At 21.5% G+C, this 14,819-nt stretch overlaps 3 protein-coding genes across 3 annotated transcripts; all 3 read right to left on the bottom strand. All coding sequences in view use genetic code 6, as the record gives it.

Annotated features, from left to right (window-relative positions):
- Nucleotides 1-1,455: 1,455 nt before the first annotated feature.
- On the bottom strand, nt 1,456-6,096 carry TTHERM_00697220 (transmembrane protein, putative; the record flags this gene model as incomplete). Its single annotated transcript, XM_001025633.2, has 1 exon — nt 1,456-6,096. The coding sequence occupies one exon, from the start codon at nt 6,094-6,096 to the stop codon at nt 1,456-1,458; it is 4,641 nt and encodes a 1,546-aa protein (XP_001025633.2).
- An 819-nt stretch (nt 6,097-6,915) lies between these two features.
- Nucleotides 6,916-9,565, bottom strand: TTHERM_00697210 (cyclic nucleotide-binding domain protein). Its single transcript, XM_001025632.2, has 4 exons — nt 9,031-9,565; nt 8,674-8,975; nt 7,907-8,610; nt 6,916-7,854 (listed from the first exon to the last, which is right to left on the bottom strand). Exons 1-4 carry the CDS (start codon nt 9,537-9,539, stop codon nt 7,273-7,275), a joined length of 2,097 nt encoding a protein of 698 aa, XP_001025632.2. The 5' UTR covers nt 9,540-9,565; the 3' UTR covers nt 6,916-7,272.
- Nucleotides 9,566-11,527: 1,962 nt separating this feature from the next.
- Nucleotides 11,528-14,796, bottom strand: TTHERM_00697190 (cyclic nucleotide-binding domain protein; the record flags this gene model as incomplete). Its single annotated transcript, XM_001025630.2, has 5 exons — nt 11,528-12,106; nt 12,159-12,862; nt 12,926-13,227; nt 13,283-13,644; nt 14,209-14,796. The coding sequence occupies 5 exons, from the start codon at nt 14,794-14,796 to the stop codon at nt 11,528-11,530; spliced, it is 2,535 nt and encodes an 844-aa protein (XP_001025630.2).
- Nucleotides 14,797-14,819: the final 23 nt, after the last annotated feature.

Below are 14,819 nucleotides of genomic sequence, written 5' to 3' on the forward strand. Positions count from 1 at the left end.
TAAACTCTTTTTGCACTATTCGATCGCTAGTATTTAATGAAATTGCTTTAATCAGAATGAATTTAAATTTCTTCTAACATATTTTAAACTTTTGTTTAAGAATTTAATTTACCAACTAAATAATTGTTTAACTTATTCACTACTTTTTTATACTTAATTAATTAACTATTAAAAAATTTTATTTTTGAAAGTAATCTTAAAAAATTATAATAGAAGTAAAATTTATTAATTAAAATAAAGGAAATATGAATTGGACTAATGGAGTTTTCTATGTTTTTCAATTTTCAGTAATAATTTTTTATTTTTAGTTTTAGATTTATTGTTATTTAAAAAAATAATTTAAAATTTAGTTATTTATTTATATAAATATACTACAATTTTTATTTATTTTCTTTTAGATATTAAAAGTGTAATTAATTTATGTACAAATTTAAATAGAAAATACAGAGTAAAAATTATTTTAATAATTTTATTTTTTTAAAATAATTATATATATTAAATATTTATTTTATGATTAATAAATAAATAAATTGGATTTCTTAAGATAAATATTATTTAGTTTTAAATATTTTTAAATTTTTATTCAATAATGTGAATATCAATTAAATGAAAAAAAATGTGAAAAAGATCATATAAAAAAATTATTTTGAATTATTTTTTAAATTAAAGAAAATAGGTAATATCGAGACCACCTACCTATAAATCTGAAATAGAAATACTTTAAATCTCATCTAAAACAGATATTTTGTATTTCCTAAAATATAGTTTTAAATTAAAAAAAATGGATAGCATCTTTCAATAAAAAATAATAAATGAAAATTTTATTTTCAAGTATACATAAATAATTATTTTAATTATTTTGAAAAAAGGCAAATAAAATTTTAATTAAGTAAAATATTAGTTTTTAATTAAAGAAGCAGTGATATTTAATAATAAATACATTTTATCTTTTTTAAATTACTCTCTCTATTTCATATTTAAATTTTTTACATTTAAAACTAATAAAAGTTTTTACTTTGAATATTGAAAAATATTATCTTTTAAATTTTGATATAATAATTAGATTTACTTGTGTAATAAAAAATATACAGAACATAGCAAAAGCAATTATTATTATTTAAAAATATAAGTATAAAAATTTAATAGGATAATAGTAGTAACAGCAGTGGTTATTGATTTACCAAAAAAATAAATTGCAATTATTCATATTTAATTCAATATTAAATAAATATATTTACATTAAATTCTGTAAACAACAATTCTTGTTTTGAGAATGAATTTTTTTATTTATTTATTAAATTCTAATTTACAATTAAACGGTATTAATTAATTAATTCAAACTTAGAACAAATCTTACATAAATACATAAAAAAACATAATTCAATAAAATATATTATTGAAAACTAGTTTTAAAAATAATTTTTCAGTTTGCTCTACTTTTAAGAATTTATATTGTCATTTTTTGATATCTTCTTTTTAGCTTTATTTTATATCAATAATATTGCAATTAGTAATAGGAGTATTAGTTTTTTAATTTGCTATAATTTAAGGAGACATTTTTCTTGCGTTAATTTATTCCAAGAGAAGCCAATAAGGTTGCTCACTTCTCTTAATTTAATCTTTGTCACATTCCCAACTCCACTGCTTGAAAACAATATTTTTTTCTTTCATCTTCAAAATGAAATCACAACATTCTTAATCTCTATGATAACCATTTCCTAAGTCATAATAGAATTTTTTAAGATTCTTTAAGTTCAGAATTTTAGGGAATATTTAATTCTAATTCTCAATACTCTTTTACAAAGAAAGCGAAAAGCTTTGTACTAACAATTTGCTGAAATAAGTTAACTATTAGAATTTAATTTTTTTCCTATTTTCCTGAATGGCTAATCTCAAAACTCTTAAAGAGTGCATATCTGAAAGAGTTTTAAATAAATCATCGAAGTCATTAAAAGAAGAAAACCTGAAAAACAAATCTAAATGATTGAGTTTTTTTAAATTCGATATATTTTCTGTAATAAATGTCATATTATCATCCAAAGAAAAGGGCATGCTAAAAATGGAAGCTCCTTATTCTATCATCTTTAAGGGTATTTAAGCTATTTAATTCTTTGATTCATTTTATTTGTTTGCTTTTTGATCATCCTTATAATTTTATTATCTTGCAAAATGGATTTAAATTTTCAAGCTTTCCAACATTTTCATCAAAGAAATGCTATTCATATATGGTTCCAAAGATTTTTCACTCAGGAAATCTACGATCTGCAAATCAAGGTTAACTAAATTATTGTGATGTTGTAAAAGTTCAATAACATTAATTGTTTTTATAACTTGCCACTTATATTTGATGTTCAAGAACTTTAAACATGGAATAAAGGTTTTATTTTATGATAATGAAGTAATCACTACTTTTGATGTATCTTAATCTTTTATAGAATGCAGTTTTAATTTTTTCAAATCTTTTAAGTTCACAAGCCCATCTTATAATTCCCTAACCTTTTCTTTACCTCTAAAATATTTAGTGTTATTTCTATCATAAAGGATAGTAATTTAAGTTAGAGAAGTGGATAAATTTTCCATGGCATCTGAAAAATTTTTAAAGCTTTCTCTTGATATTGCACAGTTTTTTATATTCAAATTAAATTTATTTAACTTTTTAAGACTTGAAATAGATTTCCATATTGCTTAAATATGACTGTCTGTAATGCTTGACTCATTATTTGCAAAATTAAGTGATAAGTCTTCAATTGAATCTTTCACTTAAGCAAAGCTATCACAAAGATAAGAATTAAAGTCATTTTTAGAATCTAAACCAGACTCAAAATTTAAATGTAAAACCTTCAATCTTGATATATTTTCAGTTTCACTGTTAGTTTCATTAGAAGCTAAAGAAAAAATAGCTGAAAGTAAATATTTAATGTCATATTTTAGCAAATCCTATCTGTTTTTAGAATACTCTTATCCGAAATTTAATTTAAGAACTTACAAATCCCTTAGATATTCTGATTTTAGAGCATCTGTAATTTAATCAAGATATTACTACTCAAGTTTACATTCATAGAATATTAAGCAAAGTTCTTATAAATGTGATGAAGCTACAATTTAGCTTGCAAAATTTTTCCAACTTTGGAGATCAAAATCATTATCTTGAGAACTGCATATCTAATTTTAAGAAAAATCAAGTGTCAAATATTCTAGATTGGTGCTCGACTTAACCATTTTTTATGTTGCTTAGATTAATCTGCCAAAAACTTCATAGCTATAACCTTCAATCTAAAATTGAGGTTTTATTTTTAGGTCTAAGCTTTCTAACTCGCTTGTGAAACATGATTCTGATAATAGACAAACAATAGTTTCATCTAGGTTTTAGTTATTGTTCAATTCTAATCTTAGCTCAGTTATTTTTTACAGATTTTTTATAGCTTCTAATAATGGTTTGATTTGTTCATTATTGATAGTATTATTTTTTAAATCCAACAATAGAATTTAAAGCTAAGGAGATTATGATATTAAATCTCTTAAACTGAGTATAAAATCTTTCTTATTTTAGTCTAGCCATAAGTCTTATAAACCTAAATCTAATCCTTTCATTATAGAGCCTGATGATTGCTAAATTATATGGAAAATTTACTATATTTATTCAATTAAATTCATCTAATTCTTAAAGTTTAATGTTAAATATTCTATATTTGATTACTATGGTAAAAATTTATTAAGAATATCAGCTACATTCGTTTACTTTTTAAGCCATTTTAGATCTATTCCTATTTACTATAAATTCTATATTTATTGAAGATCATTTGTAAATGTCATTCCATCACTTAATTAAATATAAAATCTATTTAGCATTTCCTTTTTAACCTAATTCATTATTTCAGATAAGGAATTCAAGCATCTGTTTTTTTAATTTGTGTTCATTTCAATCCTAACTTCATCTTTTTTATTTGTTTCTTAAATTAGTGTTTTTAATTCGAATCCTGTTATGATAATATTTATAACAATTTTATCAATATACTTTTCTTACTCTTTATTTTAAGCTTCATCATCCAAGTATTAAAATATTTTCCCATAACTGTTATAAAACTAAAAATTTATAATGAACTTTGAAGAATCATTGCAATACTTTTCAAGCTGGCTTGTTAAATATCTAAACTTTTTTGTAATGTTTTTGTGTAGAAAATCTAATTTTATATCAATGTATTTTTCTTTTTTATTTGAAGTGCATTTGACATAATCAAACTTCATGTTTAAAGTCTGTTCCGTTTCAACATCTGCTGTTGAAAATTTAAGTGCAATTTCAATTTATTCTTTTAATTTTAAATCATTTTTCCTGAGGTCTATTTAAAAATTGTTCAATTATTTTAAAGCTCTGAAAATATTTTCATGGTTATAAAAATTTTAAGAATTACATCCTTTACAGCAAATGAAAAGCTCTTTTAGTGTTTATTATTGAGTTTCATTTTTTTTTTACTTAAAAAGGCGATCTAATATACTGAGTTTCTTAAACATTATTCCTGAAAGATCAATCTTCAGCTTTGTAACTTATAAGCCTGGAAACTTGTCTAGGTAGTACTTGATCTCGTCTTTGATAGACTATAAATTAGCTAAGTTCATTTCTACACTTAGTTCGTTAATTAGATCACTTTATAAGGAAGAGTATCTTTTCAAGCTGTCTGAAGAATTAATTTTAATTTCCTCCATTTGATCCAAATCTAAATTCACAATTAAACAGTTTAGCATATCCTTTTAATTGTGTTTATCATTTTTTTCAATACTTCTCTACTCAATTTTCTCTCTCTCATTCAACAAATCTGACATAGTAATAAAATCTTTCAATTCACGGTCTAAAAAATATATTAGCAAGTTAATTAAATTTCTAAAAGTATTTATGCATGTTATAGAAAACATTAGCTTAATAGAAAGGGTTTAAGTCTGGTCCCATAAATCTAACTAGCTATTGTTAACATATTAAATGAGAACGAAAGGTACATTTTAAAATATCAAAAAAACAAAACCAGAAATTATATTTAATCTTTATATTTTATCTGAAAATATAAATTAAACAATTCTATGAAAAAATGAAAATTAATTATTATTTCCACCATAGATGTCTAGTAAGTCTTCATGGCTAAGAGAGGAAGATATATCTTGTATATCCTTATTTCTTTTCTTTACTGATTTTTAAGCTATATTGATTAATTATTCGCTTTTACAACTGAAATTTATATCGTTTGTTTTCTCTGAGCTTTCATATTACTTATTATCTTTGTTTTAGCTGCTTGTTAAAGCAGAAATTTGATTTTAAATTTATAATGATGTTACATTATCTTACTAACTTATCTTATTTTCTTAATTTGAATTAAGGGCACTTATTTCCAATAGATTTTAATTATTTAAAGAACTCTCATTATTTTTTAATACTTAAATTGAAGAATTATTGTTTTTATTTAATGTTAAATTTACTTCTTCTATAATTTTCAGATTTTTTTTAGAATTTTTTTTATTTTAAGAGTGATTATTTCTCTTTTACTTATTAAGAATTGTATTAGATTTTTGCAGTTATTATGATTCTTAAGAATTCTTATTTATCAAATTATCATATTCTATTTAAATTTTCTTATTTTGCTTATTGATATAATTATCCAAAAAAAACCTTTCGTATGCCGGAGTTACTTGCAAGCTAACTTTTTTCACAAAGAATAAATATATATCTAGAGTATTAGCATATTGTAGTATTCCATACAATATTCCTCTGAATATCTTCCAATCTAAAATCTGCTAAAGCTGAATCCAATTTTGTTTGCAATAAAACATTATTATTTCACAAATGAAGATACCTAAATTTTATGCCTTTTATGAATTATATTTGTACTAAGCTAGTAATTCAATATATTTTTTAGATAAACTCTTACGTAAAATTAAACAGCGAGCATTTAGAATTATCCAAGAAATCATTAAGCATATAGGTTGGAATATAAGTACAAAAACAGCTAAATCCTATGAGTATTAAGATTTGAATTATGCACTAGTTACGTATATGATGTTAGAAGCCTTATCAAATGTATTCATACCCCAATTAAAAAGCCACCAGATCATTTTTAAAATGTTTAGCCAATTTAAATTCATTAGTATTTTTTAATCTCCTTTTTAGATAAGTAAAAAATTCCTTTTTTTCAAAGCTATTTTAATATTTTTTGAATTGTTTTTTATCTCTTTTTTATTATTATCAAAAGAATATCTTTTTATCTTTTGAATATTTATTTTTTCTACTTTTTCAATCAAATAATCTTAGATTAATTGTTATTTTTAATACTTTTTACTCACACCTTTAAAAAAAAATTAATACTCTAAAATTCTGTTAATAAATCAAATATTATTTGATGAAATTTAGTGCTTAATTAATATTAATCATAATTATAAATATTTTTTATGAAAATTTCAAGAAATAAAAAAATGGATTTTAAAAGGTTCCGATATTTATATTAATTCGTATCACTGGATAAAATATATGGAGATATAAGTTAATAATTAGGTATAGATTTCTATTTTTCAGATTATATAATTAATTATTATTATTTTTAATTATTTAAAAAAAATTTTTTACTTAAAATGAAATACTTTTTATTTATAAAAACAAAATCTTATGATAAATTTAAAAAGATAGTAAGAAATATTAATATTTAAGTTACAGATACAATTTAATTAGAATATTGCAAGTCATATCTCAAAAAATCAAAGAGAATCTATTTTAATTAGTTAATCAGCTTGAAAATGAAATAAAAAAGGTCTCCACCTTTTAATCTGGTTAGAAATATATCAAATCTAGGATAACTACAAATTTATTTTTTTTCTTATTCTGAAATATTTGTAATCTTATAAATTAAATAATTATATTGTGTATCTTTATTAAAATGTTCAAAGTCATTAAATAATCATATAGATTAATATTCAAAAAGTACAATTAAAAAATAAAAGGATTCATTGCAACTTTAAATGAGTTTAAATCAATAAAATTGAAGTAATACAAATTCTAATATTTCAAACTTAAGTTTTAAATACCTTATTTATTTCCTTTTACAATGTATTTTTTTATTTTTTAATAAATTACATAATTAAAATAAATTTTATATTTAAGCAAATCAGCTTTTATTTCAAGTTAATGGCAAAAGTAAAGTAAAGTAAAATAAAATAATAAAAATGTAAGATTCTAAGCGTAATAGTTAAATGCTTTTAGTTAATGTCTTTAATTAAAAATTCTTACAATTAAATTAATCATTTTATATTATTTTTAGGTTTTTCTTTTATACATTCCTTTATTTATCTTCGTTATTATTTGGCTTTCCTTAATTAAAATTTCTAAAATTTTGTTAACACTTATTTAAAATTAGAGTAAGAGAAATAAAATTCATAATCTTTTTGGCAATCAAATATCCAATCATTAAATTCCTAAGCTTATTATATAACTTCTTAATTATTTGTTCTTGCAAAAATATTTGTATGATGAGGTTATTCATTTTTTTCAATAATATTTCCCCAAATGTCATGAATTACATGTTTTCTTTTTTCAGATGAAACCTATCTAGAATATTTTTATGAAGGTTCTAAAGCTCCAAGCAGCTTTTTCACAATTTTTTATTTTTGTTAGTCAGTGTAATTGCTTATATGGAAAGTAGTCTTTTTATTTTTTGATATAATACCTTGCTACTGAAGCTCTTGATTATTATTTTCAATCACTAAGCTATGAATATTTTCACGTTCTTAGATAATGTTTTCAATATTACTGCAGCTAGTTTCTTTGTCCTCTTCTCTTTCTACTTTTAAAATTTTTTTAGAATCTGCCTACAATATTATTTCCTATGATTTTAATAAATTTGTTGATGAAGTTTTTATTTTAAAAGTAATTTACTTCTAATTCTTGAGTATTAAATTTAATAAATTATGAATTTTTTCTTAAATTATTGAGTTTATCAATAAATTACTAAGTATTTAAATCTGATTCTATCTTGAATGTGTCACTTTATATTTTTATTGTATTCTAAAGTTAACTAACAATATCTTCTTATTAATTTTCTGAAGAGGAATCTGATGAGGAACTGTCTGATTAAGATTAACCTGAAAACTGTTTTTCAAACTCTAATTATTATTAAAGACGCTTTGATAAAGAAGTTTAATATTTAAGAAGTATCAAAGGTGTTGAAGTATGGCTCTATTTTCTATTAAATTTTTATCTTTTCTGTTTATCTGATTCTAAAATCTTTATCTTAATCAGAATTCCTTTTTTATTTAAACTTATGTTAGTACAATTTTGAAATAAATGAGTTTAGCTATTACAAACTAAGCATTTTAAATCAACATTTTAATATCCATTTTAGAATAGAATTTTATCTTTTATCTCGCAATATTTTTGATACTCACTATCATTTTTCTTTACTATTTCTATCAAATCTTATCTATCTAATCTCATAATCTTTGTAAAATCAGTAGATTTAGTACTAAATTATTATGCCTAACCAGTAAACAAGCTAAATTAGCCAAACACATCGCCTGGATTCAGTAATTAAATAATATTTTGCTATTTAATTTAAGAATTTGGATATAAATCAATCTCAACTTTTTCAATTTTTTAAAAAATATTTATTTATTTATTACAAATTTAGAATAAAATATTTTTACCTTAACCCTCTGTTATAATCATTAATGACTGATTTTATACATCTTTTTCAAATTGTATGATTTAATTAGGGAAATAATATTCTTCCTTTAAGCACAGTGAAATTTAATACATAGTTTATTCACTAAAATTTTTTTATAAAAATGAGATTTTTTCAAGTATTTTCATATTATATTCTGAAAGAAGAGAATCCTTTAATTCACCCGATATTCTGCAAAGTACTTATTCGTTTTCAATCTATTGTTGTTTGAAATTTTTTTAGTAATAATGCAATAAATTTTAGTTGACTTTAGCTTTTAAATTACTGTTTAATATATAAAATGGTGTGATTGATATTAAATAATAAATTATTGATTTACTTTGAAATATTTCTTTATTTCATATATTCATTGATGGTTCGAATGTCTCTTGTTTGATTTTCTTATTATTTAGCCATTTCTGCTAATATAAGACCTATTACACTTAAAATATAGCCGAATGCGATACTAATGAAAAGCATGATAAAGGAAGTATAAAATGTTTGTAACACAGTTGAACTTACATTTGAGCCTGTTGTCATTAATGTTAATGTCCAATAAAAAGCTGCCAGATAAAGCTTCCACCAAATTAAGTCTGCTCCAATACTCTCATCAAACCAAGTTTTTTCTACTCCTAAATATCTTAATTCTACTAAACCTAGCAAATACCAAAGACAAGCAATTGTATGTGCAATTATAAATAGCTTTAAAATAAGGTTAAATAGTTGAACTAAATAAAATTATTTAACTCTCATGTATAATTAAAGCTATATTTCTTCAATATCTTTTAAAAAATTAAAAATCTTGATATATATTAAAACCTTAAGTGCAATTAAGTCATAATAATTCATATCAATGATCTATAAAAAGAGCAATGGTAATATATCAAAAATGAATTTGCTTTTTAAATAATATTTAAGGACTCCTAATCTATCTTAAATGCTAGTCGATTTTAAATAAACAATACTGTTTAGATTAATTAATATTTCTACCAACCAAAAGCTTTTTATCAAATTATTAATAATCTAGACTAAGATGCCTTCTACTTAAAAAACGATAATTAAAGAAAAGACAAATAAAAACATAAAGTTAAAGAAAGCTGAAATTGACTTAATGATTAAACCAAAAATATTTTAAATGTCCATCAAAGGCAAATTATAGCAATAATCCCATATTTGTTATTTTTATATATTTTTATTTTTAATTTAATGGCTTTCATATAAAATATTATCACTTAAATCATTTACTAGCAATCTATTTTTTTTTATATAAGATCTGTTTCTTATAATGTTTGTTAATAACTTGTAGAAGTTAGACATCCTTATTTTCATTTTTGTTATAAAAACTAAATTCTTCTTCAATAATTAAAGCTATTCATTGTTTTAATTTATCTGTTGCTAGTTTTTTTTAAACTATAAATAGAATTAACTGCCACTTTCTAGATTATGTTGCTATCGTGCAGTTTGACTGAATAACTAAGCATCTATATTATCACTCCTTTAGCTTAATTCCTCATTAAAGTTATTTACATTATAATAAAGCCTACTCATATGTCTTTTACTCATATCTCTTGTTCGCGGTGAAAATAATGGAATATTTAACTATGTTATAAGATTACTTTTATTTAATTAATGATTAATGTCAGCTTATTGCTGATCTATTTCTTCAACCTGTGGATCAAATACATTTTAAAACTATTATTTTGATTAAGAGTTAATTTCTATTCTTTAATCTGATTCGGTCCAACAAGAATCATCTTTCATAAGATTTTTATTTTTAATATTCTACCAGCTCTCTGAATGTTAATTCTTAACAAATAGACTCTGTTTTCCATGTATTCTTAAAACTTATTCCTACTCAAACATTTTGAAATAATCTTAATTTAAATATAATCTAATTTACTATTATTTAGATAATTATACATTTAATTAACTAAACAAATAATATAATTGTTAATAAATAGCAAATAATTTTGCAATTTACTTCAATGAGAAATAAATTAAATAGTCTTTTATACCAATATTAGAAAAATAATTTAAAGTAAATAAATGATATAAATAAATAATTTTATAAAAAAGTAGAAGAAACAATTTAATTAAAAGAATTAATTAATTAAAATGAATAAAAAAGTTATGAATAACTCATTTGTTTATTTAATGATTAATTTTAAAATTCAAATAAGTTATACAGTTCAACTAAATAAATTTTAATATTTTTATATTTTACAAAACTTTTTAAATAAAATACAGATTTAACCTATCATTATCATTTAAAAATTTTTAATTTCTTTTGAATATTATTAAAAATTTATTTTTTTTATATGTGATTGAAATACATTTTTTTTATAAATTCAGGTATTTTTTAACTATGCTTTAGCATCTTCGAATAAAATTACTTAAATACGACTGGGTGTTAGTTTTAAAGTAGTGTTTTTCTACTCAATTTCTGGGCTATTGATTTACACATTAAGATTATTTGTGGAAACTCTAAAAAATCAATAATCAATTTAAAAATAACTTGAAAAAAACAATTTTTAAAATAAATTCAGCTTTATTTTTTATATTTGAAAATTTTATTCATTATTCATAAATATTTAAGTAAAATATATTTTTAATTTTATACATATCATAGATCCTCATTTATTAACATCCCTCTATACTTAAATTTGTAAAGTATAAAATGGTGTTATTAAAATAAATTTTATATTTAAGCACAGCTTTCATTTCTAGTTAAAATGAAAATATAAAGTAAATAAAAGAAAAAAGCTGTATTATTCTAAGTGTGATAATAATATGTTTAGGAAAATGTCTTTAATTTAACATTCTTACAATTAAATTAATCACTTTACATTTTTAGTTTTTTCTTTGATAAATTCCTTTATTTATCTTCGTTATTATTTTGCTTTCCTCAATTAAAATTTCTAAAACTTTGTTAACACTTATTTAAAATTAGAGTAAGAGAAATAAAATTCATAATCTTTTTGGCAATCAAATGTCCAATCACTAAATTCCTAAGCTTACTATAGAACTTCTTAATTATTCGCTTTTGCAAAATTATTAGTAGGATGAGATTATTCATTTTTTTCAATTATATTTACCAAAATGTCATGAATTCCTTATCTTCTTTTTTCAGATGAAGCCTATCTAGCATATCTTTATGAAGATTCTAAAGTTCCAAGCAGCTTTTTCACAATTTTTTATTTTTGTTAGTCAGTGTAATTGCTTATATGGAAAGTAGTCTTTTTATTTTTTGATATAATACCTTGCTACTGAAGCTCTTGATTATTATTTTCAATTACTATGCTATGAATATTGTCATGTTCTTAGATGTTGTTTTCAATATTACTGCTGCTAGTTTCTTTGTTTTCTTCTCTTTCTATCTTTAAAACTTTTTTAGAATCTGCCTACAATATTATTTCCTTAGATTTTAATAAATTTATTGGTGAAGTTTTTATTTGAAAAGTAATTTACTTCTAAATCTTGCGTGTTAAATTTAATAAATTATGAATTTCTTCTATAACTATTGAGTTTATCAATAAATTACTAAGTATTTAAATCTGATTCAATCTTAAATGTTTCACTTTATCTTTTTAACGTATTCTAAAGTAAACTAACCATATCTTCTTATTAATTTTCTTAAGAGGAATCTGATGAGGAATTTTCTGATTAAGATTAACCTGAAAACTATTTTTCAAACTCTAATTATTATTAAAGACGCTTTGATAAAGATGTTTAATATTTAACAAGTATCAAAGGTGTTGAAGTATGGCTCTATTTTCTATTAAATTTTTATCTTTTCTGTTTATCTGATTCTAAAATCTTTATCTTAATCAGTATTCCTTTCTTATTTAAACTTATGTTAGTGCAATTTTGAAATAAATGAGTAGAGCTATTACAAACTAAGCATTTTAAATCAACATTTTAATATCCGTTTTTAAAAAGAATTTTATCTTTTATCTCACAATATTTTTGATACTCACTATCATTTTTCTTTACTATTTCTATCAAATCTTATCTATCTAATCTCATAATCTTTGTAAAATCAGTAGATTTAGTACTAAATTATTATGCCTAACCAGTAAACAAGCTAAATTAGCCAAATACATCGCCAGGATTCAGTAATTAAATAATATTTTGCTATTTAATTTAAGAATTTGGATATAAATCAATCTCAACTTTTTCAATTTTTTAAAAAATATTTATTTATTTATTACAAATTTAGAATAAAATATTTTTACCTTAACCCTCTATTATAATCATCAATGACTGATTTTATACATCTTTTTCAAATTGTATGATTTAATTAGGGAAATAATATTCTTCCTTTAAGCACAGAGAAATTTAATACATAGTTTATTCACTAAAATTTTTTGATAAAAATGAAATTTTTTCAAGGATTTTCATATTATATTCTGAAAGAAGAGAATCCTTTAATTCACCAGATATCCTACAAAGTACTTGATCGTTTTCAATCTATTATTGCTTAAAATTTTTTTGGTAATAATGCAATAAATTTTAGTTGACTCTAGCTTTTAAATTACTGTTTAATATACAGAATGGTGTGATTAATATTAAATAAAAAATTATTGATTTACTTTGAAATATTTCTTTATTTCATATATTCATTGATAGTTCGAATGTCTCTTGTTTGATTTTCTTGTTATTTGGCCATTTCTGCTAATATAAGACCTATTACACTTAAAATATAGCCGAATGCGATACTAATGAAAAGCATGATAAAGGAAGTATAAAATGTTTGTAACACTGTTGTACTTACATTTGAGCCTGTTGTCATTAATGTTAATGTCCAATAAAAAGCTGCGAGATAGAGCTTCCACCAAATTAAGTCTGCTCCAATACTCTCATCAAACCAAGTTTTTTCTACTCCTAAATATCTTAATTCTACTAAACCTAGCAAATACCAAAGACAAGCAATTGTATGTGCAATTATAAATAGCTTTAAAATAAGGTTAAATAGTTGAACTAAATAAAATTATTTAACTCTCATGTATAATTAAAGCTATATTTCTTCAATATCTTTTAAAAAATTAAAAATCTTGATATATATTAAAACCTTTAGGACAATAAAGTCAAACTAATTCATTTCAATGATAAATAAAAAGAGCAATGGTAATATATCAAAAATGAATTTGTTTTTTAAATAATATTTAAGTACTCCTAATCTATCTTAAATGCTAGTCGATTTTAAATAAATAATACTGTTAAGGTTAATTGATACTTCTACAAACCAAAAGCTTTTTATCAAATTATTAATAAACTAGACTAAACTGCCTTCCACTTAAAAAACGATAATTAAAGAGAAGACAAATAAAAACATAAAGTTAAAGAAAGCTGAAATTGACTTAATGATTAAACCAAAAATATTTTAAATGTCAATCAAAGGTAAATTATAGCAATAATCCCATATTTTTTTTTAATATAAATTTTTATTTTAAAATTAATTTTTTTCATTTAGAATAATATCACTTAAATCATTTATTAGCAATCTATTTTTTTTGACATAAGATCTGTTTCTTGTAATGTTAGTTAATAACTTGTAGAAGTTAGACATTCTTATTTTCAGTTTAGTCATAAAAATTAAATTCTTCTTTAATAATTAAAGCTATTCATTGTTTTAATTTATCTATTGCTAGTTTTTTTTAAAGTATGAATAGAATTAACTGTCTGTTTCTAGAATATGCTGCTATCGCGCAGTCTGATTGAATAATTAGGCATCTATATTATCACTCCTTTAACTTAGTTCATCATTAATGTTATTAGCATTATAATAAAGCCTACTCATATGTCTTGACTATTATGAAAATATTGGATTATTTTGTGATAATCTACAATTTCTTTTGTTTAATTCATGACTAATGTCAACTTATTGCTTATCTATTTCTTAGTTCTCAATTTGCTGATCAAATACATTTTAAAATTATTCTTTTGATTAGGAATTAACTTCTATTTTATTTTCTGATTCAGTCCAACAAGATTCATCTTTCATAAGATTTTTATTTTTAATATTCTTCCAGCTCTCTGAATGTTAATTCTTAATAAATAGACTCTGTTTTCCATGTATTCTTAAAACCTATTCCTACTCAAGCATTTTAAAATAATCTTAATTTCAGT

The sequence above is a fragment of the Tetrahymena thermophila genome (assembly GCF_000189635.1).
Source record: "Tetrahymena thermophila SB210 genomic scaffold scf_8254187, whole genome shotgun sequence".
Taxonomy (NCBI): domain Eukaryota; phylum Ciliophora; class Oligohymenophorea; order Hymenostomatida; family Tetrahymenidae; genus Tetrahymena; species Tetrahymena thermophila.